Raw genomic sequence first — 26,271 nt, forward strand, 5'->3', positions numbered from 1 at the left:
TTTTCTACTACAATCCATTGACCATAACTTATATTTAGATACAACAAAAAACATGAAATGTTAACAAAATAAAAATCTCGATCATAATAATAAATATGAAACATTAACAAAGCAAAAATTTCAATAATAAATATTATAAAAAATGAAGCTTAGACTAGTGGTTCCAGATTACACACTTATCGTTGAACCCCATCGAATACAACAGGATTGTGAGAAGACATATACTAAGAAAAACGCAAACACTTGATACATGTTATATTACATATTTCGGGTTCCAGTTCTATCTACTTGGAACATAGAACCCACCTATCGGAATAGGCTCTCCAATTTTTGAAACTCGAAACCACACGGATTCCTCACTGGTCTAGTTCCGGGTTCTAGGTACTACCCTAGAAGCATGCTCACCCCTAAGTCCGATGATCATTGTTGGCGTTTTCCAAACATTGGAGCGCATGGTTTATTTTTTATTTTTTAAGCACCGAATGCTGTGGTAATTAACATAACATCTAAGTTCGTGTTTCCTATGTCCAAGAAAGAATGCGCGAAAGCAAATGGAACTCTCGATACATATTCAAGAATCAACAATAGAGTCAATGTAATTATAAATGTAAAATGCTATACGTATAGCCTCTCAATCTCTCATTATACCTCGAGAAATAAAAAGAACTACGATTCTCATCCCGTCTAAAATTCTAGGAATTCGTTGATAGTTCAAATAGATTCGTAGATTGTACCTACTAGTACTATTTAAATTTTAAATAGTTCGATAATTCATTATGATACATGGAATGATCATAGGGCGGATCATCACTCTTCGTTCCATTCTTCTAATAAGCATAAGTCCAATCTAGTGAGAGGGAAGATGGCCAAAACGTGCCATTGAAAGACTCTACATGGACAATGATGGGCTGTCAAGAACTTACAGGAGATAGGATGGGCCGTTAGACAGATTTAGCACGGATTGTACGTTGACGGTAGTTGAGGTCGGCCGTTCTCTTTAATTCCCCTCATCTGAGATCTTTAGGGGAGAGGGTCAAGTTGGCCATTGCAAATAGCTTAATGCTCTATCTTCTTTCAATCCTTTGAGAAAAAATGCGGCAAAAAAGAAAGAAAGAAAATTCATGAATCGTCCCCATCATCTCCACACCAATGACCCGAATCCAAACCTCAGAAAAGAAGCTCACTCACCTTGTCGGAGCCATCAATTCAAATCGAAACTCGTCGCCATGACCATTAATGACGCTTATTTTTTCATCACGGACGCCACGTCAGACATCTCTTATGGATTCCCCTTTTGATCGGCCCGGAAATAAACTAGGTCATGACAAGGAAAATTCAAGCTTATCTTTCTAATTTCAACGGGCCAGTCTACTTGATTTACACAAACAAGGTCAACAGGTGAAGAAGGGACTTTGACGCCATAGAGAAGACTAAAGAATTTGACTCGTGCATCTCATCTCGACCGTCCAAATTCACGATCGCAAGAGCGAAACACGTCGCGCGTCGCACTACATCGTAGCTCCGGCGAGGCAAGCCCCATTTATATTCGCATGTATAAATACGGACCTTTTGAATGCCCTAATTCCTTCTTTCGCTCTACAATTTCCTCTTCTTCTGGTGTCTTCCAGAAAATCCATCTCCCGCAGCGCAAGCTTCTCGTCATCAGCAATGGAGTTTTGGGGTGATTCTCTTTCTCCCTCTCTCTCTGTGGTTTGCTGTGGTCGTCGCTGCATTACATTCGCGCTTGTGAGTGCCTGTGTTTTTTTCCCCTTCCATTGAAGCGCTTCCCGTGGAACCCGACTTCTCGTGCTTTGCCTTGAGATACGATCGCTTGTACTAGTTTTGGCTGCGGAGATACTGTTTTGTGCTTGTGATTCTGCGTGCTTGGATCATCTTTGTTTGTGCTGTAGACCGCATAGCGTAGCTGCTTCTCTCGCTGAGTTTTTGTCGAGCTGCGAGGACTGTTTCTGTCACTCTATGTTGAGTTGACGGATGACTAGGGTTTCGGATGTGTTTCTTTTTGTTTTACTTTTGTGATCTTCGTGTTGTCCTTTTATGATTTGATTTCACAGCTAGCGAACTGGTTTGTGGAACTTCCGCGAGTTTCTGCCAGTGCATTTGGGTCCTGTTGATTTTTTTTCCCATGCTGCTGTTGGTGTCATCATGGTTCTTGTTAGCTACTGCCTGCTTGTTCGCCTCAGGGAAAATTTCTGTGTACTAACATGGCTCGCATGTTCTGCGAATTAGAACAGCACATGAGACTTTTTAAGCCATGGGTTAAAGTCTTGGGATAACCTTCCCGTTTAGCTGAAAGATTCGTAGACTGTAGTTTTGCATTTTCTCTGTTTCACGCAAACTTGTCCAGTCTGCAGGCACTTTTCCATCTGGAATAAATGTCATATTACGATTGTTCAAGTTTGGTATTTACTTGTCTGAGCCGTTTCTTGCCCTTATTGCCTCTTCAGTGGTATTTTCCGCAGACTCGCATTAACCCACAATTGATTTATGGAGACATCTCTATCATTCAAATAATTTTTCAGTTTCAATTTCATCGTGGAGATAAATAGTAGTTTGGGCTTGAAGGATTTTTTGACATCGTTACTGGTGCGTTCACTGCATCATAGCTCTGGGATCCAATTGTTACCATTGTGTATCACGCTGCATCATTGCTCTGGCACTCGAGCAAAGGGAACGCAGAAGTCCTTTTGATTTCTAATGAGAATTTTGGTGTTTTGTATGGCCCTTGAGTAGGTGTGGAAGTCAAAAGTGGGGAAACCCTTGCAGTCGAACCTGGGAATGAGACAGTTGTGCATCTGTCACAGGTGATGATCATACTACCAAGTTTGTTGTAATATTTTCTTGTCCTTCTTTGTGTTTTACTTTTGCTTACGTTGGTTTGGTGATATAGGCCTGTCTGGGAGAAGCCAAGGACAAAGCAAAGGAATCTATACTTCTGTATGTTAATATCGGGGGTCAGAAATTTGTCCTTGGGACTCTCTCTGCTGTTAAGTTTCCCCAGATACCTTTTGATCTGGTGTTTGAGAAAAGTTTTGAGCTTTCTCATAATTGGAAAAATGGAAGCGTCTTCTTTAGTGGATATAAGACACAACTTCATTCTGGATATCCTTTTTCTTGATCTTATGCTCTTAAAAGTTTGTATGTGTTGACTCTCGAGATGCCCTTAGTCACAACAAATGCTTTTTGGTCCTTCATCTTTGAATATTGCATTTGTTAAGGTTCCAGTTTTCTTGGAAGTGATCAGCTAGTAGTGAGTTATGTCCCTTTTTCATTTACTTCTGTTCTTTCCTTGACCCTCCTTCGTGGGCCATCACATCCGAAGCTGACAGTCTATGTGAGTATTTTCATAAATGTATGGTTCATTTTTTCTTTTTTCTTGAGGTGTGCTGTTTTAATTTGACAATCTATGCTTGTTCTATTGCTTCAGATTCTGATTCCGATGCTGAAGAGGGTCTTCCAGTTAATGTAACTGGTGAGTAATGGAATGGTAGATGATTCAGAGATCGGGCATGTTGTTATGCTTGACAGAATGGTTTTCTTGCTCAATTGTGCATGTTGGGTACGAGATCTTCATTCTGTAGAGAACCTAATTTGGTCTACTTATGCTTGTGCAGCTCAAGCTGATGTGCCTGCGAAAAAAGCACCAGTCACTGCTAATGCCAATGCAGTGAAGCCCAACCTTGCTTCTGCTAAGCAAAAGGTAAAGATTGTTGAATTAAACGAGGATGGGAAAAACGAAGGAGATGATGATGAGGGCACTGATTTATCTTCAGATGATCATGCTGAGGATGATTCTGGTGATGAGGTACTTGATGAATGACATTTTCAATCAGTTCATCTTTTGTAAAGGGCTTCTTTAATGCTATTGACTGCTGATGCATGTAGCTTCTACTGAGGTGGATGTGTTCTGAGAAGTTTTGCTATGGCTCTTGGAGACTTACTTTGTCTTTTGGTAATAAAGGACAACACCGAAATGATTCAATGGAAAGGAAAGAAAAGAAAAGAAAATATGTGGGTTTCAACTAGATCAGAGAAGCAGAATAATGTTAGCCTTCAAATTCTCTGAGCTTATTCTCTATATAGCGGAATGCTGTTGAATTACTTGATCCATCTTTAGATGGTGGTGGCAGGACATTGCTAATAGTAGAATGCAGCATAGAGATGTGTAAACTTATCGATGATTAACTGGGTCACTGGAGATCATTACAATCTCATAGTTTGAGAGGTTGTACCTGCAAATCATGAAAATATATGTGGGTGTGATTGGTTTTCTTTGTCATAACTGTATCCAGATGTTCAATGACATAAATGAAATTGATGATGGTATTAGCTGTGCCGTGTAATAATCCTGGTCTTTTTGTGTTGCAAAGGAACCTTGAAATCCCTATTAAGACTTTGGATGATATGTACACCTGATACTTTTCAATCTCATGGATTTCCAGTGGAAATAGTTTCTTGTGGAGCCTGGGACTTCGAAGTGCTTGATATATACTTTGACTATATTGCTTACATGCGAGTGTGTTTCAGCTGAATCGACAATTAAATTGCTCTCCTGGGCAGTGATCCTTTTTCTGAACAATGTTTGCCTTTCTTTATTTTAGGACATGGTCAATGGAGGTGGTGAAAGTAGCGATGAAGACGATTACGACAGTGAGGAAGGGGAAAGTTCTGAAGAGGAAGAGGCTAAGGTTGTAGGAATTATATTCTCTGCAATATGTTTGAGTCATGAAAGATCTATGTTTGCCGGGAAGATTTCCGACTCGCTGATAGCTTTTTCTATTTTGGATTCTTAAAGGCTCAACCGATTAAGAAGAGACCTGCTGATTCTGTCCTGAAAACCCCTGCATCAGCTAAGAAATCCAAACTGGAAACTCCTCAAAAGACTGGTATGTTGTTTAAACTCTAAAAATTAACTCCTGCCGTCCCCAGGAAAAAGAACTACTGGTGAAAAGGGAAAATAAAAGTAAAAAGTTAAAGCAATCTCATTTTAATGTCGTCTATTCCGCAATAGAAGTTTCTTGGTTGAAGTGTTCTCAAAATTCAGTTTTTGAGGAGCTGTTCATGTTGGAGTTTGATAGTATTATAGTCTGGTCGGGAATGAAAGTCAAGGTCATTTTACCATCTTTGTTTCAAGTTGCAAACACTACGTGGCATTTCATTCTTGATGCTGCTTTTTACCTGCAGTTGGAATGCAATGATTTATGAACAAACTATATTATGCTCTTATTAAAAATAAAGCCACAAGTATTTTGTGCTGCCGTTGAGATTTACGCGGTTGTGGTATATGACATTGGTGCAGATGGCAAGAAAGCCAGTGAGCATGTAGCAACCCCATACCCTTCTAAGCAAGCTGTGAAGGCGATTGCTAACAAAGGTCAAGCTAAGCAACAAACGCCAAACTCCACTGAGTTCTCGTGCAAACCTTGCAACCGGTAGATGCTTGTCGTCTCGAACAGCGTTCATAGAAGTTATACGGTGTCAAAGTTTGATGTTTTCAGAGTCGAATTCACGAGCGTGGTTGTCATCTGTTGCAGGTCCTTTAAGTCGGATCAGGCTCTTCAATCTCACAACAAGGCGAAGCATAGCACAAGCTAAAATTTTGGAAGTCTGAAGACCCTGGCGATTTTGTCTGAATGAGGTGGGTGATGCCAATTGAAGAGAGTTCCGCTACAAGTCAACCGGGATGTTCTTTTTTGGTTATTAGATGCAGCTTTTCGTGACACTCCATTCTGGAAATATGGGATTTAACAGTCCTTTAGCGGCTTCAAACGTTTGAAGTTCAAACACTCATGTCCTTCAGTTAGCTGTTCACATGTTGAGTCCGGGCGAAACTTCGCATATGGAATTATTCAAAATAGTTTCTGATACTGGTGGTGTGGGCTAGAAATTTTAGTAATGGTTGATGTGCAAAGGCGATTGTGCAAAGCATATTCTAACTTGAGCTTGGAGATCAGATTATAATGTCAGTAAGTGAAACTGGAAGAGTTCGCCGGATGAGAAAGACAGTGAAGCTGGTGTCATGCTTTATTTCTCATACCAAGACAGATGGGAAGTGAATTTTCGTTTCTGTTAAGAGGCATGGGAAATGAGGGAAGATGTTGTCAACGTCATTGAACATTTTCGATGGTGAGCAGCAGTCGAAATGGTGATTGTGAGATTTAGATGAAGACGTTGACATTCCTCGCCTCACGTTTAGGCTTGATGTAGATAGAAGTCCGAAAAATTTGAATTCAGAATTTATTATTCTGATATCATGATAAGAATAATGCAGAAATGGATTTGAGGAAATACCCGATGGGAAGATTGGGATTTTCTCGGAAGTTGAGGGGCTCGTGTGTCGAGATTGCATTGCGCCGTAGCCCCACACGGCGCATGCTATAGTTCTAAGCGGACAGTGCTCCGTCTGTATTTATATAAGCAATCAACTCAATGCCAAACGATTTAAGCTCTTTGGTAATGTTAGGATCTGCGAAACACAATTCTAGCCTGCATCTCGATTACCGTGGGACGAGGTTAGCGTATAAAGATGAGTATGCTACTATTAATTTCGGACTACAATCAAGTGAACAGCAGGTTTGCCCGAGAGGTTAGGGGGGAAGACTTAAGATATTCTGCACAAAAGTGCGCGTGGGTTCGAACCCCACAGCCTGCATCTTCCTCCTTTCACTCCATTTGTTTTCAGTCTTTCTGGAAAACGTAAGTACGAATGAATTGAGGATCATTTGTGTCCTTTTTCCTAAAAAGGAACATAAAATTATTGTTCAAACTCCAATATAATGGAAAACAAAAAACAAAATACCTAGGAAAACTTTGAATAGAGAGAGTAGTAAGAACTAACTGAGCCGTAATGCCCCGTTGCAACCGTGTCATTATGCATCTTCATTCTCGTTCCACATTGTAAGATACGGTTGAGATTACATGGGAAAACATTTAGGCTGTGTTTGGCCTTTTAGATTAAAATCAATAAATAATATATTTTATCCTATCCTGTCTTTGAAAGCTGTCTAGGATAGGATATACTCGGCTATAGAGAGGATATAGCCCCGATAAAAAAAAATCCTAAGGAAAGGGATGGGATAGATTCGAATAGGATTTCTTTTATTCAAAATATCAAACCCTACCCTAGAGAATAGACTCCTTCATTTCCTTCATGGCGCCACTCATTCACGTTGCTTTGTTAATAGTCCAAGGTCGTCTCTCATCTCACTTAAACCCTTTCTCAATGAATGTAGAGAACGTTCGCAAATCACCTTCGTTTGTGCCGGAACTTCATGAACTAAGTTTTGAACGCTGGCGGCATGCTTAACACTTGCAAGTCGAACGGGAAGTGATGTTTCCAGTGGCGGACGAGTGAGTAACGCATAACAACCTGCCTTTGGGAGAGGAACAACAGCTGGAATTGTTTCATCAAGAACTCTTATAGTAATTGAAGAAGAAGATTGCATAGCCATCATACGATATGGGGAAGACTATCACTAACCAAGCTTCTTCACACCGACCTCTCTTCTAGTTTCACTGCTGCCCTCTGTGGAGTTTGAGCCGTGTCTTAGTCCCAGTGTGGCTGATCATCCGAAAGGACTAGCTAAGCATCATTGGCTTGGTTAGCCTTTACCCGACCGACTATCTAGTACTACGCGGGCTCATCAAACATCGCTTTTTAGCCTCTTGTCTTAGGGAGAGACACAAAGGGAAGGGGAGGGGCATCCGGAACAAAGAGATAAGAAGATAGCACTCTAGTACGAAAGACATAAAGAAGTCGAAAGTTACGGTAAATCACCAAAGAGTGAACCAAGGCTCTACTGCTAACTATAGGATCTGTAAACGGACAAAGGAAAGCTGAAACGGGCAATGGCTTTCTAACTTCTTCTTCACTACGGGTAGTTGCTACTTATGCTTGTTCTCCCGCCCTAGTCTACGATGTCTATGCCTACTAAGCATATGTTCTCTCTCCTGCTCGGCCAACTCAATCAACTGGTGCCGCTTCCAAGGGTCACTATTGATGCTTAAACCGGCAGATCAACCTCATCAATCAAAATTGGAATTGGAACCACGCGAGGGGGAGGCCTGTTCTCCAACCATCCAATTGGTCATAGTCTGCCAAGAGGGCTTAAAAGCACCTAAGGATTTTCTGCCATAGTCCTTCATTAAGTTACATAGTTGTTTTCACATTAGGAGTATCTTTAGACAGTCCCATAAAAGAAGAAGCGATTGCCGCGAAGAATTGATCTGAAACAAAGCACTTCGTCTATGGGCATTGTAGAAAGGATAGAATATGAGCCTAATCGTTCTTCTCGGATTGTTCCAAGACGATGGATTCGGGGGTTCGGCCCGAGGAAATTGAACACGATAGAGAAGTTCGCTCGGCCGCCTAAGATCCTCGAACCTACCACGACCACCATTTGCAGCATATTTGCGTTCTCTTCCCTGCCCGGAAAGGATGATCAAATAAAGGTAGCTTGCCAACAATAAAATACAGATTGAATACGGATTCGAGCCATAGCATACGGTTTCATAAAACCGTACGATTTTTCTGATGTAAATTGAGCGGGTTTTACATGAAAAAGATTTGGTTTAGCATGTTATATTCGATGCGGATAGGACGATGGATACCCTTAGATATCAATCAACCTAGTTAGCTAATAGGTCCGCAACGCTTCGCCTTTCTTCCACCTCACCTCCGGTACTTGTTTATAATCGTCCCTCGAAATGCGATACAATAGCTACATTATTGCTAGTCCCTCAAATCTCTCGTGATCGCACGGTGGCAGCCGTGGTCGGAAAGGAGCACGAATGCCTAAGACTTCCCTACTTGTCTTTCTTTTCTATTGCTCCTGCAGACGAGGACCAAGATCATCAGAGGCGACGATAGTGCTAATGCTACCAGTAGCAATAAAATAAAGAGCCAATAGCAGGAGAAGGGGAATGGATAAGACTAATTGACTGCCTTTTTTTCGCTTGGAAGGAAAAATTCCTCGTGTTTTATAGTACTTCTCTTAGAGGAACTGATGTAACAAAATGATTTGAGATTTCATTCATCCAACTCTTGCCACCTTAAAGTGAAAAACTTAATTGGAGATCACATGGGAAAACATTTAGGCTATGTTTGGCCTTTCGGATAAAAATCAGGATAGAATATTTTATCATGTCATGTGTTTGGTAGTCGTCTAGGATATGATACACTCGGATATAAAGGGGATATAGCCCAAATAAAAAAAATCCTAAGGAGAGAGGTGAATAAATCCGAATATGATTTCTCTTATTCAAAATATAAAACCCTACCCTAGAGAATAGACTCCTTCATTTCCTTCATGGCGCCACTCATTCACGTCGCTTTATTAACAGTCCAAGGTCGTCTCTCATCTCACGTCATCGCTTTGTTTCGTCGACGAAAATAGTCGAAGGTCTTTTGTTCCGCTCTAATTTGACAAATTCAAGCTCCATCTTTGGCGAGTTCTGGCTTTAATCTACAAAATTTCATCGTTCCAGCTGGTGTCTTCAATTTTCAGAACACTTGCCATTCGTAAGCGGAGGAAAATAAGCTGAGCAATTCTGCTACGCACGTAAACTTTTCGATGAATGTCCATGAGAGTGCAAATAGAACTGCTCAGTAAGACCGATGCCATGGAACATGCTTCAAAGAGGAGGAAAATAGAAGAAACCTTCGCAAACGTTATCGCGAGCCAACCCGTGATGCAGAATAGTTCCGGTGCCCACATAGCCTGCTTTGCCAGATTCAACGGTGTGAGTACTCACAAAGGTTATTCACCATCAAGGACACACGGCTGTGAGAGAAAGATAAAAAATACTTACCCCCTTCGACACTTGGAGGGTCGGTGTTGATTGTTGCTGCATTAGGCGTGGGAACTAAATTTTTAGACGGATGAGAGTTTTCGGATAGTGAAGGTTTTGGGGATTATGAACTTGTGATTGTAATAGCTGAACTTATTAATTCGTTGTTTTAAGAATAATAATTTTTATTTCGGCTTTTTATTAATTTTTGACGCATTTTTGAAAACAGGAAAAAATTTACTGCTCCTGTAAACCTATCGAAAAAAGGAATTGTAGCTTTGAAAAAAAAATTATTATTTCGTGGGCACAATATCTGTCATTTAAAGTGATATCCAATTTTCACTAAACAATGGATAAGATAGGATATTAGAATATCCGAATTTAAATTCGTAGTTCACCAAACATAAGATAGGATATAGCGATATCCCATGATTTCCTATTTTATCCTATCCAATCCTTTCTCGACTAGAAATCCGGATGACCAAACTCAACGTTAAAGTAAATACCAATGTGATATAGAAGTAGTGAATAAAACATTGGAATTTGGTTTTCTTCAAAGGTGGAATAGAATTGAAAATTGCAAGAAAAAAAGGATGGTTTGAAGACAGAATTTGAAGGAATATGAAACAAAGCACAACTAACGTGGACAATTTAGTACGACAGTCTATTTAGTCCTAATTGTTTTCAATTTGGTCGGAAATTACTAAAGTGGATGTCAACCGTCCTATATGGTATGACCAAACGACCATTACCATTTTTTTTGCGGGGGGGTCGAAAACGACCAATCCCGACATGAGTAAATTTTGCAATTTTCTTTTAAGTTTTCTAAATTTTGTATAAACTTTGTTATTTTTTTCTTTTCTTTCATTTCCTTTCTTTTCTTCTTCTTTTCCCATTGTGGACTGATGATCTTAGGAGAGGGCTACGACCCTCTGTGGCTGGCGTGGGCTTTGTGGCCCTTATTTGGGAAAATTGTCAAAAAAGTCCTAAACCTATTGCACTTTTGCCAATTTAGTTTTAAACCTTTTAATTTTTCCAATTTAGTCATAAATGTTTTGCATTTATGCCAATTCGATCCTAAACTTTTTGTATTTTTGCCAATTCAATCCATTCGATTGACTTTGACTTGCCGGTGTTGTGATGTCCCCGACTCGACCCTCGTGCCTGTAATAGGAGTCGCAAGCTCCTTTAGGGCTCTCGATCTCTTGAATCCCTCCGGGAGCACTACGGCTTTGTGCCGTTTATAATCCGAGACCGTATGAGGATCGTAAAGTCACAATGTTGCGGGGGAGGACATGTGGTGTCCCGGATACACCGTCCTCATAAACGACCCTTAATCATTTTTAAACTTATTAATGAACGCACGCGGAAGCGATCACATATTAAGTTTTTGATTAGTTAAGAATCTAGAGGGACCACGTATTAATAATATGCTTCGTCTATTTATATCATTTACATCATACTACGTCGATTTACAACATATATATGTATCATAAACTTTCATATACATGGCTCCATCTAGGTTTTCTACTTTGGGATAGTAAAATGCCCCAAAAAGATGCTATTGGGCTTCAAAAAGTCTTCCAAGCTACCCGGTCGCCTAGGGTGTATGCCATCCTTCTTCATGTTGCCACTTTCTCATCAAAAGATTCCACCTTTATGTTGCCTTTTCAATCCACATGCGGCAATCCTCCATCAAAAGCCCGGTGGACTTGCGGCATCGGAAAAGGGCCCCATGAGGTTGCCGTTCGAAATAAGGTGCCATGCAATAAACTTATGAGGTACGTAATAGGGCAAGCCTTCGTCCACCCAAACAATAGTCAAGTAGCGCCTAAGGTTTATTTGATGTTCCTAATCGATGACATCAACACGAGCAACTTCCATGAACATAACTACACCAAAACGAGAAGGTGGCATACTAGCCATTACCTACAAATCTGAAAATTTAAGAGTGAGATACAACTATCTTAGTAAGCAATATCTAATCTAAACATAGGAAGCAAGCTAAAACACAATTCATAATGCGAGCAACTATAACATGTATGAACCGTTTTCAGTTCCATATCAAATTCGCATGGCATCTCTGCTTTTCATATCGTATTGTGCACATTTAAAGGCGTTTTCACTCTTGCGGATGAGACATATCATATTCATATAGTCTCACTACCAAGTAGCAATATCAAAGAGAGCATGCAACCATATAACTTTTCAAGCAAGCGTTAGAATCGCAAAAGCTTCGTGTCACGCCCCGACTCTCGAGCTCGCGACATCCCTACCTTACTCGCCACAGGTCATGAAGGATAGCGTCCCGGGTAGCTATCGACCTACGAAATTACGGCGCATGCGGAACGTGCAATTCTCCCGCACAACAAGATCGGCGGGGATAGTATAGCAGGAAAATCAACGCGGTCAATTCATCAAAACATAACTTCATTCAAAAGCCAAAGTAGACGAATCTTAACCCTACCGAGCTACGGAAAAATATGTACAACCCCATACTTCGGGGCGGCTCACTAGGACCTCAAAAGACACGGGGTCGGGTAAGGTTAATCCCTCGTCTACTCCCAAAAATCCTACCACACTCCTCCAAGATCGGCGTCCACGGCCTCCATCACCGCCTGAAAATTGTTAACCACGACGGGGTGAGAAATTAATCTCGGTGAGCCAACGCCTAAGCCCGGTTAGGACGTTGATTCGCTCGAATACCCTAAAAGGCAATCACATCGGCACGGATCAAATATTTCAATCACAGGCAAACTTATCCTCCGGGCCACACGTAATGCAATGCGGACTCGACTCAACAGTCAATCAACCAAATCAATTCACCACCGCAAAGCATCACGGCACTTGCATGCACAGGACACCACACGTAGTCCATTTATTATCATATCCGACCCGTAGGTCCAGCACACTAGTCGGTTGGTGCTAGCACACTAGTCGATTGGTGCTCTTCTCGCGGACCAGGCATCGTCCCTTACTTCCGGCGACGGCGTCTGATAGTCCATGTGACTCCGCTCGACCAACCAGAAGACAATGATTGTCGACACGGCACGGAGCTAACGGGAATCCTTAAAAGGCTTCGGCCCATCACAAGCTGCGACCGGCAAACGTACGACCAAAAGACAATGACCGACGCGCATCCAACAACAGGAAGACAATGATTGCCAGGACCGAACGACCAGAAGACAATGATCGTCGGAATTATCCCATTATGTGACCACTCGGGCACTTCGACAACCAGCCAGTTCATTTCTTGGATTTAGGTCGAATGCTCATACTCGCATGTTCAAATACTTGGCCCAAGGCCGTTTTCGTGCAAAAACATGCAATTTTATCTCATACGTGGTCACATGAATGCGCAATTTATATTGACCGACACACAAAGCAATTTGGGGCGATTAACCTCTAATCGGACCCCCACGGCAATCAACAGCCAAACCGGCACTCACGGCCAACAATTCAATAATTCAATTAGCCAATTGCAGCCAGTCAATTATTAATCCCAATTTCAATTCCAATTGCGCACTCGTCTCTGACCTATCGCTCGCTCGCGATCAATCAATGCAAACAATCAAATCAATCAATCAATCTAATCTAATTAGGCATGAAATCCTAACTAATTAGACTAACTTAACCGATTAGGGCCATTGAACCTAAACCAAATTTCTAACCTAAACCGGCCCTAATCGAGTTACTTAAATACCTAATAATCTAATTAAACTACTCCGAACGCAATTAGCGTCCTAACCAAGTGTTAGGGGCTAACTCACAAATTTTAACTAGCTCGGGCAGTCTCAACTCGAGCGGCGGCAACGCGAACTCTGCCCGGCCCAATGACGATCGGCGACTCTTGAAAATTCCTCGGCACGAACTTTGAGACCGGTGTCGGAAATTACTGTTCACCGCCGGAATTACTGTTCACGACCGGCCGGCGGCACTATTCACGCCGGGTACTGTTCACGAGCACTATTCACCGAATACTGTTCACCCGGTACTGTTCACCCGAACACTGTTCACGGCACTGTTCACCCCGAACGGAAAATCTGGACTGCACGCTCACGGGTCGACGCCGGGGCTGCGATTCCGGCGGGCTGAGTTGGAGGTTGCGGTTGCGGAGCGACGACGGCGGCTCGGGTGGCGATGGCTGGAGCTCGAGCGGAAGAGAGAGAGAGAACGTCGGGGCTGAGCTCGGGCGGCACGGGCTGAGATCTCGGGTCGCGGGGTTTCGGCTCGGGCTCGGCTCCGGGACGTAGGTGGGTTGCAAGGCTGACGGAGTGGCTCGGCGGGGTGGCAAGGTGACGGTGGCTCACGGATCGGGGTCGGGTTGGCAACGGCGGCGACGCGAGGCGGACCTTTGGCGGCGCGGCGACAACGCGAGCGGTGGTGGCGTCGGTCGGGCTAAGCAGCAGCAGAGGAAGACGTTGGGTGGGGGTTCTTCTCGCTCCAAACAGACGACCAGCGAAGAAGAAGAAGAAGAAGAAGAAGAAGAAGACCAAGGAAGAAGAAGATGAACAGGAGGAGGAAAGGGGGGCTGTCGCGCACGAGGAAAAAGGAAGGGGAGAGAGAGAGAGAGAGAGAGAGCACGTGGGAGAGAGAGGGTGACGTGAGAGAGGGTTAATGGAGGGTGAGGGTGAGTGGTGATGGGACTATTGATGTCCTATCACCATTAAATTTTTTTGACTTCTTATGCATAAATATCTGAAGGATAAATGGAATATCAGCTAATATAGGACTGGTTGGACATTTAGCTCAATCGATTGGGAATAAAATTTAGAATTTCACGGGCTAGGTTCGGTCCGGAAAAATTTAGGCGCGAGGATTAAAAATCCTAAGTCGCGGCGACCATGGTTTCGAGACCCAATCGAAACCGAACAAAATTTCGAGACTCGTCCAAATTCGTCACTTTCGTCCTTTCGATCCAAAAATTTGCACCGACTGAAATTCAATTTTCTCCATTTTATTGAATTCGGGCAAATTTACAAAGTTGGAATTTGTCGGGCGTCACACTTCGCGCCCTAGATAAAGATTAGATGTCACTTACTTCAAGTAGATGAATGCAAGAAATAAAAAGGATTGACTGGTCGTGGGGCAGCTCCGGAGGTAGTTCGGTGGTAGTGGTTTGCGGCAGTGAGGGTGGTGGTGCCAGTGGTGAAGAGAGAGAGAGAGAGAGAGAGATGGTGGCCGAATAAGAGGGAAGAAAAAGGTGAGTAGTGGGTGGTATCGAGTCTATTTATAATGACAATTTACATTTATTTTAGTTTGCCACTTGTGACTTAATAATTAAGGATTAATCATTGTATGCTTATGTAGCTAGGTTTTGTCATTTTCCCTATTCAATTATTGGCCTCTCACATTATTTCAAGAGTTAATGATATATTGCCACATTGACATCCTATTTTCTTAGGTCTAGTAACCTAGTTTGCCACTTGTCCCATTTCTCTCTTGTTTAATTTTCTATTTTAATTCAATCTTTAGTTTTTCATTAATCATATAGTCCAGGTGTCATGCATTTAATCTTTCCACCTAACTATTCTCTAAGGCTATATTTTTAGGTTTGCTTATGTGTCATTTATCTACACATTCCACCCTAGCTTACACGCCTAAGAGGGATTTAATTCTTCATTTGATTAAATTTTTTCCACATGTCTTTGTGCATTAATTTCCTTTATGATTACTTTATAGTAGACTAAGCTTTTAGATGAGCTTACAAAGCATATTTCTAGAAACCTTATCTTGCTCTTCAAGTTTTATTAAATGTCACCTTTTTCTAAAAAATAAATTCTTTTGGTGTCCATTTCATACCTCATGCATGCCATGAGGTATTGTCTCATTCTTTTTACTTTCATTTCTTCATTTAAGTTCATTAATTGTATAAACATAATTTCTTTTGTCTTTTCTAAATAATTGGCATGAAATATTCTAGAGAATACTCTTGTTATTGCCACATAGTTGGTCTAGGATATCCTAATGTCCTAGGCAATTTTTCTTGCTTTCCAATCCAAAAATTAGATATTTTTATTTTTGTATACTAGATTAGTTTTTTGGTTTATCAAGCCAAATTTATCTTATATGCTTGACTTGTTCTCCAAGTCGGATTTGTCTTATTCACTTTCCACTTGTCGTTTCCATATTCCGACTTGTTCTCTAAGCCAAACAATTTTGTTATTTGTTTAATAATTAAGAATATTCTTGGTGCCACGTGTCTTATTCTTAAGTAGTCCATTTAGCTATCCTATAATTCTATAATATTTAGGTCCTATTGATGACACATTTTTTTAATAATAAAAATCTCATTTTCCTTTACCTATAGCTCCCACGCCTCTTGTATGAAGGGTTACTAGTCTATTTTTATTTATTTTTTAATTTAGACTTCAATATGTGCATCTCGGCACCATTTGTGCCGCTCTAAATCGATAGGGTCTCTCGGCAATTGTTCAATCTGCGACTTCCATGAGAGGGTGCTGCATGGCGGGGGCATGGTCGATGTGTTCTTGGTCTCCCTTCTTGTTCTATAGATGCCGTTCATGACTAACACTAATGGCAATTTTGGCATTCTATTTAAATGGACATGGTCGTCTAATGATGGATCTCTTAATCATCGCTCTAAGATTTGGAACCGCCATTTGTCAACTATTGGAACATCTAGGGAAAATCATCTATTTTAGGCACCTAACAAGCTAATGTTTGGACCAAGTTTTCTTTGCCGAACAAGTCGGCTCATGGCCGAGCACATCAAGAGGTGTAGTTTCGTGCGCTCAAGATTGTGTCTCGTTACAAATAGGATCAAGAGCCACCCAATTTATCTCAGTTTAGGGTTGGAATCACTGTTTCTAAACAGATAATATAATCGAACACTATTGAGATTACCTCTCATGACCAATTAAAATTGATGCGGGATTGGTTCAACTGGATCCGTAGTCTTCCAACACATATCACATAGTCCAGGGTGATTAGTCCTTGACTAGTGTGTGGTTGGTATGGTGTTCTAATAAGAATTTACCTTCGTTGAATTCATGGCTAGTTTGGTTGTCGCTCAATGCTAGCTTGCAAATCGTTCCACGGATCAATTCTCTAATCGACTTCAGGGCGATTCTATGGTCGTTTCGCAGCTAGACGAGATCAATTATAATCGAGCCATGCTTGATTTAAGGTCGCCACACAATCAACCCTCAATCGATAGCACGGGCGATTGATATATCAAAGGCAATCTCTATTCTTTGGTGGCCAGCTCAACCCTTAGCCGCTATCCGTCTATAGTTCGAGTCCTAAGCTTGTATTGGCCCTAGGTTTTGGGGTGTCACAAGCTCTGATGTGGATACCGGTCTGTGCTGATGTGGACACCGGTACTTACGTGTACAAATTTTAATGATATTTTAGTACTTTTTTCAATTTTTTTTTTATTTTTTTCTCTTTTTTCTTTGGTTTCTCTTCCTTTTTCTTCTCCATTTTCTCTCTCATGGTTTCTCTCTCCTCCTTCATGCGGACCATCGCTTGAAGAAGAACATGAAACAAGGAAGAGGAATGATTGTCGCCGCCACCGTGTCGCCCGGATCCGACCTTGCCTTGCACCTTGCCATTGTTGGTCGAGGTCTCCTTCCTCCTCCTCTGCGTAGATCTCTTGCCTAAAGAAGAACATAAACAAAGGAGGGGGATATTGCTACCGTGTCGCTCGGACCTCGCCAGCCATGGCGAGGAGGACCTCGCCCGAGTCAGATTTGGCTAGGTCGCGCCCCCCCATGGCCGAGCGAGCTTTGCACGAGGCCGGCGAGGACCTCACCGGCCTTATCCTCTAGTCATTGCAGGGCGAGCTCGGCCTCGCCCAGCCATTGCATCACGTCATCGTCGGTCATTCCTCTACTATTTTGTTAAAATGTCTCTCTCCTACTTTTGGGTGTTCACACGATCCACAAAACCGTAGAGCGATGTGCCGAGAATGTGCAACGTGAAGGATTCAGAGACAAATTGTTGTCAAGCGGAGAATAGCCAATCATTGGAAGTGTCCAAAGAAGTTGTGGTTGAAAGATGGGGTTGGTCGAGATAAGGTAGCCAAACGACGATGGTAGGGCCGGCCTCGCCCAACGATGACGTAGTGGTCGCCGATGACCTCGCCTTCAGCAAGTCCCTAATGAGGAAGGAGGAAAAAGATGAATCCGGTCTAACGAGGAGGAAAATGTACAACAAAAAGAACAAGAATGAAATGCCAAAAAAAAATGAAAATGTTTTTTTTTTTTTTTTTTTTAATGAAAAAATTGAAAAAAAATATTAAATATTAGTAAAAATTACCTCGTCAATATTGATCGAGTTCATGTCGGCTACGGCCGGTATCCATATCAGCACCGGCCGGTCAAAGTCAATCGGATGGACTGAATTAGCAAAAATACAAAAGGTTTAGAGCTAAATTGGTACCAAAAAAAGGTTTAGGATTGGATTGACATAAATGCAAAAGGTTTATGACTGAATTGGAAAAATTAAAAGGTTTAGGACTGAATTAGTAAAAGTGCAATAGGTTTAAGACTTTTTTGATAATTTTCCCGCCCTTGCCTAGTTACAAACTATTCTTGCCTGCCATTCCGTGAAGATGAAAAGTGGACATGTAAAAAGGAAAAGATTTTTTCAAAATTCAGAAAATTCTAAAAAAATTGAAGAAATTGTCTATATTAGCACGTGCTAGCATCCATGGCAGTGATATTTTACCCAAATTGACCGGTAGGATACATTAGAAAATGGTCACAAGGTTTAGATTAAATTGGCCAAATAAAATCATTAGGTACTAAATTGACAACTATACTGTAGATTTAGGACTTTTTGGATAATTATTCTAGAGAAATAATGTTGGAGACATTAAAGTACTATGGCGAGGAACCACCCAATTGCTTCATTGAGTCTGACGGGATCTTATGTTGAAATTCATTGGTTATGTTTGGTGAACCACTTCGATAGTATAATTTATATCTTATTTGGTATTTGGGGTAACACAAAATCTGGATATGTCCGGATATAATCCAAATAAAAACATATAAGATGTATATCCAATTAGGGAAAATTTCAACACAAAAAGATAGAAAAGAAAAAGAAAAATGTGAGCCAAGGTGTTCGGTGTCGCAAATTAGAGAAAGCTACATCATGCACGAGCTTGCTTTGATAGAGCTTCATCATCTCGACCAAAGCAAGCTCACGCATGATGTAGCTTTCTCTAATTTGCTTTATTGAGTCTGACGGGATCTTATGTTGAAATTCATTGGTTACGTTTGGTGAACCATATATAACTCCGATAGTTTAATTTATATGCTATTCGGTGTTTGGGGTAACACAAAATCTGGATATGTCCGGATATAACCTAAATAAAAACATACAAGAGGTATATCCTATTAGGGAAAATTTCAACAAAAAAAAGAAAAAGAAAAATGTGAGTCAAGGTGATCGGCGTCGCAAATTAGAGAAAGTTACATTGTGCGCGAGCTTGCTTTGGTAGAGACCAAAGCAAGCTCGCGCACTATGTAGCTTTCTCTAATTTGCTTCATTGAGTTTGACGGGATCTTATGTTGAAATTCATTGGTTATGTTTGGAGAACCATATATAACTCCGAGAGTATAATTTATATCTTATTCGGTGTATGGGGTAACACAAAATCTGGATTTGCCTGGATATAACCCAAATAAAAACATATAAGAGGTATATCCTATTAGGGAAAATTTCAACAAAAAAAAAAGAAAAAGAAAAATGTGAGCCAAGGTGTTCGGTGTCGCAAATTAGAGAAAGCTGCATCGTATGCAAGCTTGCTTTGGTAGAGCTTCGTCATCTCGACCAATGTGAGCTCTCCTATCGTACGAGCTCCGCCGTGTCAAACCAACGCAATGGAGCGTGCAACTCAAATAGGCACAAGCTTCACCGTCTCAAATCGGTGCGAGCACTACCGTCATACCTTGGATTTGAGGTTCACAACTTCAAATTTTAGGTTACTGACCTCAAGACACTAGATTTGGGGCAAAGGCAAAGGTCGAGCCCAATACCGTTTCAAACTTTTTTCAAAAATAGGATAAAAAAAAAAATGACCAATTTAAGTTTTTTTTTTTTTTAAAATTTTATAGATTTAGGGCATGTGCGCCTCTATTACAGCGCACATGCCTTGTGCGCCTCTATGGCAGGCACACACACCTTAATTTTTTTTTTTACTTATTTTTGTGGCTGCACATTTTATGTTTTTTTTTTACTTTTTTTTTCTTTTTATATTTATAATAACGTTTATTTATAAAGTTTATACTTAATACAACTTTATAAATATAATGTTATTTTATTTTAAACCTTTTTTATAACGTAATTATTAATAATTAATTTAAAATTTATCAAGACATATAATTAATAAATAATTTAATATTTATGTAATTAATTTATTTTGTATGTGAATAATTAATAGATATAGATAAAATAATAGATAAAATTGCTAAAAAAATAAAAATAAAAATGCATAAAATAAATTGGTAAGATGCATAAAATAAACAGTGTAATAATAGATAATATCCACCACCCAAAAGTATCATTAATGATGATGTCGTCCTTCTACGTGGCCTCTTGTTCCCCAATCGGGTTGTCTCCATCGTTCGGCGGGTCTAGTGTTGTATCGAGGACGAGGACGAGGATGAAGACGAGGTTTCGAATAAGTAGAAAGTGTATATGACGAGGGCATATCCTGTGATGGGAAACGTAGCTGTGATGTGGATACATCATCAAAATGGGAAAATAGTCCATGCCGAGACGGTACATATCCTATTGTAGAAGGACTTGGGTAAAAAGGAGAGAAATGAAATGACATATCTTGTCCATAACAACTCTGAGAATTATCAAATGCTCCTTGAGTAGGGAAAATATTTTGAGCGGGAGTTTGAGACTGTCGATTTTCATGGAAGCCAAAAGCGGATCCCTCATAAAATTGGCGGGCCAACTAGCCGAACCCTAGAGTGAAATGCGTCGTGCTACTGGGGACTGTAAAATGTGATTGTCTATGATAGGCCACGGGGTAGGGGATGACATCATTAGCTGGATGAGCTCGAGTAGTTCTTTGGATCGACCGAACCGTCTCGGGTGGGTCATCATCATGCGGTCCAATGAATGTTACTGCAGGTGCTGGTTGGGGTATTGGTATCATTGTTATTCACCTCTTCTCATCATATGCGAATAATATTGCCCTAATTATCCTCGCTGTAGCCTGCGTGTTATCGCGAGATGTAACAGAACTTAATTGTAGGATTTGTTCCATGCCATCATCTGTTCATGAAATCAAAGTCAACAGAAGTTGTTAAATGCCAATAATTTATGTCACTAAAAAAATAATTAATGAAGTAATTTAAAAATGTTTCATGAACCACTGCACCCATTGCGCCTCCCTCATAAGAAATCCATCTCCGTGCGTGTTTATGGTACCACTCAATATATTTTGAATAATAATGAAGTGGCTCCGTTGCGGGAATACCGGGAACAATATGATTATGATGATTGTCCCATATATCAATTCATCGTCTGTGGAAATGGACCCAATTCTTTTCGGATTGCCTTATCAGTATTATGAAAGGCTTTTGGATCACGGGAGGAATAGGTATTGGTTATTTCATACCAAACCGTCGAAGTACTCGTTTTGGATAATGCCACTCAACGATATGAAAACGGATGAGTGAGACACGAGTTCTCCAAATGTGTTGTCCCTGTAAGCAGATGTCTGGTAGAGTCCGGAGAGTGGGATCGGTGTAGGGCTCCCACATAATCTGTTATTGTATTAAAACATATCAAATTAAATGAACAAATTGCAAAAATAATTAATTTACAAACTAACATTACATTGAACTCGTTGGTCGCTATCTTACTTATATCTGCGGATGCCATTCTATCAAATTGGTACCGCAGATGTGGCAAAGTATGAGTGGAGACCTCAGCTATCTGTCGGGCATGTTGACGCCGAAATTTTGACTAATCTATTTTTTTTGCATAAAAATTAGAACTAATTTTAGTTCTAAACAAAAATCATCTCACATATTCATTTAGCGTATATTGCATTGGCATATAATTGAACAAGCAAAACATTTGAGCTTAATTTAACAGGGCGTCGAAAATTTGGGCTTGAAAGAAACATTTTCTCGGGGACTGTATTGCTAATACTTAGAACTTCGGGGACTATATTGCAAATACTTAGAACTTCGGGGATTGTATTGCAAATACTTAGAATCTCAAGGACTGTATTGCAAATACAAAAAAAAAAGATGGAGAAAGGAAGATGGTGAAGAGAAGATAATGAAAGGAAGATGGTGAAGAGAAGATAAAGAAGAGGAGATGAAAATGGAAGATGAGGAAATGAAGATGAAGAAGAGAAGATGAAGAGGAAGAAGAGAAGATGAAAATGGAAGACGGGGAAATGAAGATTAAGAATGGATGATGAAGAATTTTGTCTATAAAAGAGGAAGAGTTTTTGAAGAGAGGAGAGTTTTTTTGGTAGGAAAAAAGAATTGAAAGAGTTTTTGAGAGGAATTCTTAAAGAGGAAAAAGAGAGTTCTTGAGAAAAACAAGAAGAGAAAATTCGAGAGTGAAGAAAAGAGCTTTAGTTGAGCATCATCTTTGACAAATCCCGACACATACTTCGCCTCTCGCCACCCAACAACGCCGCTGCTTGCCATTTTCAATGACAGCCACATTCTTCCAGCTCCGAGATCTTGAAATGAAACTATAATGTGCACGTGAGTAAGATTTTGTGTAATAGAAGGTAATCTTCTCCATCTCGATCTACAAAGATGTAATCGTTTGGTTTGAACATTTGTTTGTTTATTTTAGATATGCCACATGTCCCAAAGTTTAGCATTATTACATGTTAATTTAGTTTTATAAATATTCATGATCGGCTGCGTTTTCTTTCTTTCTAAATCATCCATGGTGTATATCGCATAAAGTTTAATGTTTTACATTCTCATAAAAAAAAAGGGGAAAAAACCAAAAAACCGCACCTTTGAATTTCAAGTAAAATCCATTAAAATTGCCAAATCAAATATTTTTCATGAAAATGGTACCGAAAGAGCGTTAGAGTAATCTAGCGTAAAACAAATCCCCGAATTCAAAATCTCTAGTTCGTAGAAATAAAATAGTTTTCTCCCACTATTTTATTTAGGTTTCTAATCGACCTACCGAAAATGATTAATGGCTACTCCAAATTCAAATCACATTGCATGTTAATTATTCGAACCTTAAGTTGCGATTTGGTATGGACTTGGGAGAGTCCGAGTTAGGTTAGTTAATTAATTAACCTGATAATCCATTAGCTTGGAATTTAACTTGTTTACTTTTTAAGTCGCGACAGACTTGGCGACTCATTGGGGACCCAAAGAGGACTTAGGCTAGATAATTTCATGAAAAAGAAAATCACTTGATTTGGCAATCTTGGTTGAATTTTAATCCCTAGGTGTTAAATGGTTTTGTAGGAAAGGGAGTTATAAGGGGAGGAGTCTGTGGCTAACCTCTGTTTTGTAGGCTTGGTGATGAGAATTTTAATTTTTGAACTATTGGAGTGCTGATTGCTTTTAAAATGTCGTGCATGCCCCTAATATAATTGCAATACACCACCTTGACTTGTGACGGAACCCGGGTCACCCGATAGTTTCAGGATGGTATTTATGTGGTTCTTTAACCTTGACGGTAAGGCTTCGCTAAAAGTTATCCTACTTGGATCCCGAATTCTTCAAAAAATGGCTTAAGGGTTGTTCTCATGCACGTGAGGCTATGATGCATGAAAGTTGCCATTGTCGACCGAACCAAGTCGAGATGATTGGACCCGACTAGTCATGACTATGTATGCGATGTGGCAACTATTCATGATGAACGTGCGCGAGGGCGCGACATGTCGTTCTGTCTTTCATTTCGTTTTGCTAAAAGAACTAAAATTTGAATCCACAATTCATGCGCATGTATTTGTGATTGACATTTTCTTTCTATGAGCGGTAATTTCTTGTCTCTTATGCCTTGTTATCTCATTTTTATTTTGGGCCGGTCCATGGTTTAGGTTGATTTAATTGGCACGTGATCTATATAAGAATGGGTCGCAACGATATCCGTTTCGTGCCTACTCTGAAGCTAGCGCTCAAGAAGCTATGGGGTAAGTTAAAGCTGGATAGCCAGCAGTACGTGCTCAAGCGTATCGGGTTCATGTTGCCGATTCTTGACATCGATGTTCGGAGCGGGATCATGCAAGCACTTGCTCATTTTTGGTGTCCCGAGACGACCACATTTGTGTTATGAGGTAAGTTTGAGCTCACCCCACCTTGGAAGAATATAGTATTGCCATTGGAAAATCAATTGAGTTAGATATGGTTGAACCACCTATTCGGGTAGATCCGGTGGTAGTGCTTGCTGAATTTTTGGGTTTGACTAAAAAAGAAATTGAAAAAGTGCTGAAGGGTAACCGCCGGGTATGCCCATTATCTTTCCTCATTGAATGTTTTGAAAATAACTCCGACCTCATGAGATCTAAGATTTTTATCTTAACCTTTTTCAGATTTATCATTTTTCCATTCCGTCAGAATTCTATAGATCCCGTGATAGCATGGACGGTAAAATAAGTTTGTGGCGGGGTCAATTTTTTAAACACCATTCCTGCTAAAACTTTCAATTCATTAACACGTTTTGCTCATTCCAAAAAAGAAAATAAGAAAGAAAAAGATAAGACTTTTCGAGCCCTAATTGAGCTTTTACAAATCTGGTTTTTCTCACACCTTTCTCAATTCGGGGAAATCATGATTGTATTTGAAATGGGTATAACCGACAACCCTATTTTAAGATTTAAACAAATACAAGATTGAACTAAAAACTTGCACTATACACAGTGGGTCCATTTATTCGAGAATCCAAACCCTAAGATTTTCCTTTGGCAAGCTGGATGGTTCCGAGTGGTAGAAGCTCGACTATGCCATGGCGATCAAAAGCCCGTGCATTTGATGAGCATTTATGGAGCAACCAGCTATCGGACTCTTCGGGTTACACGATGATTTCGGGTTCTGCGGGATATCCCACCTTCACTTGGGCCCAACGAATTCCAAGTTCAATTTGAGAATGACGAGAACTACGGACCAGAACCGAGACATCATTCTGAGCTTGGCAGGAGTGTTCTAATCAGAAGCTGATTTGGCCCATAGAGGAGCTTACCGGAAAAATGAGGAGTCACTTTGCCACAACTCAGTATATTCAATCTCTTGCCATCCCCGCTGAGATACTCCCGAAGATCCCGATCGTGACAATGCAGCATACCCGTCAAGCTCAACTCAAAGCCAACAAAGAGAAGGTGATGAAGGCCCAAGAAAAGGCAAATGCTTTGGCGAAGGAGAATGCATGATTACGGCATGCCTTGAAGGCCCATTCGTCTATAGATCACATGGCCTCTAAAAAAAGAAAGACCGTTTGATTTCTTGGTTTGCTTAAATTGAGTCATATATTTACTTTCATGGGTTGATTGTTTAAGAATCTCATTGTCTTGTTTCCAATTTCTCACTTGCTTCCGTAGCTTTTACAATTTCATCGGTTGTCCTCACTTCTGATTTGGCTTGTTCCTGTTGTGCAATTTTTACTAAATTCTACGATCGAGCTTTGAGTAAGTGCCAAACATGAAAGTTGTAGACCTATGTTTCAACTAATATCCTACAAAATTTCAGAATTAAATTCATAATTTAAGATGGCCTTTCGTTTTTTCAACAACATGCGGTTATAACGGTTTTCTGAACGTGATTTTTCGGAAAGACACATTACAACTAATTTAATCCGCTCATTTCTAATACGATTGCCCAACATAAAAGTTGTTCATCATCTTCTCAACTATAAGCTCGTAAAATTTGGACGTGTTTTGATCAACGTGCGAATTAATACGGATTTTTTTTCGTAAAAGCGGACAAACTGAAAATTACATGTTTCAATCCTTTGGTCATAATTACTTTGTACGTTTGAGTCTAGAGGGACGCCATGGGCCGGCTCGCTATTCTTGCTCACTGTACTCATTTTGGGTTTGTTACTGTGTACAGGTGATTTATCACGGATCCACCACATATTACTCGATCGGTCGCAAAGAGGATGGCCGACATCGACGCCACCGTCGGTCTTGCCCTAGACGAGAAACTTGGCTCCTTGACCGAGCGCTTCAAAGGGATGATGTCCCGAAAGATGGAGGAAATGATAGCCGCCTTCACCGCCAAACTTTAATTATCCATCTCCGGCCCGCCGCTAACCATTCCTGCTCTAAATCCTCCTACGGACAACTCTGGTAAAGTCTCGGAAGCTGCTCCCTATCAGACAATGCCGCTAGAAGATGTGATCATCACAGGCATGAGCTCGAGCACGCCGCTCGTAATCCCAATCCCCCAAGCCAGCCCCGTGGTCCTCGGACTGAATGGTGATACGGCTAAGCTGTTGGCCCAAATGGAACAGAGGATCCGAGAGGTCAAGGGGACT

The 26,271-nt window shown here is 40.7% G+C and overlaps 1 protein-coding gene and 1 long non-coding RNA gene across 3 annotated transcripts; one reads left to right on the forward strand and one right to left on the reverse strand.

Annotated features, from left to right (window-relative positions):
* The first annotated feature begins 1,443 nt into the window (after window positions 1–1,443).
* LOC115735084 (histone deacetylase HDT1) lies at window positions 1,444–5,929 on the forward strand. Its single transcript, XM_030666151.2, has 10 exons — window positions 1,444–1,681; window positions 2,752–2,822; window positions 2,909–3,120; window positions 3,333–3,352; window positions 3,446–3,490; window positions 3,633–3,823; window positions 4,620–4,706; window positions 4,814–4,904; window positions 5,318–5,450; window positions 5,553–5,929. Exons 1-10 carry the CDS (start codon window positions 1,669–1,671, stop codon window positions 5,611–5,613), a joined length of 924 nt encoding a protein of 307 aa, XP_030522011.1. The 5' UTR covers window positions 1,444–1,668; the 3' UTR covers window positions 5,614–5,929.
* A 1,590-nt stretch (window positions 5,930–7,519) lies between these two features.
* Window positions 7,520–24,863, reverse strand: LOC125312624. 2 transcript variants are annotated; one of them, XR_007196681.1, is made up of 4 exons: window positions 24,853–24,863; window positions 19,339–19,343; window positions 14,711–14,717; window positions 7,520–7,680 (listed from the first exon to the last, which is right to left on the reverse strand). It is a non-coding gene; the product is annotated as an uncharacterized LOC125312624 (long non-coding RNA). The 2 variants fall into 2 exon arrangements; XR_007196680.1 differs by lacking the exons at window positions 19,339–19,343; window positions 24,853–24,863 and adding an exon at window positions 23,207–23,216.
* Window positions 24,864–26,271: the final 1,408 nt, after the last annotated feature.

This window comes from Rhodamnia argentea, chromosome 10 (assembly GCF_020921035.1).
Source record: "Rhodamnia argentea isolate NSW1041297 chromosome 10, ASM2092103v1, whole genome shotgun sequence".
Taxonomy (NCBI): Eukaryota; Viridiplantae; Streptophyta; class Magnoliopsida; order Myrtales; family Myrtaceae; genus Rhodamnia; species Rhodamnia argentea.

What these genes read in the sequence shown, in the direction of transcription:
- LOC115735084 (XM_030666151.2), top strand. An exon ending in CAGTTGTGCATCTGTCACAG is followed by an intron (nt 2,823 to 2,908) that starts GTGATGATCATA and finishes TTGGTGATATAG; the next exon opens with GCCTGTCTGGGAGAAGCCAA. An exon ending in AGGATGATTCTGGTGATGAG is followed by an intron (nt 3,824 to 4,619) that starts GTACTTGATGAA and finishes TCTTTATTTTAG; the next exon opens with GACATGGTCAATGGAGGTGG.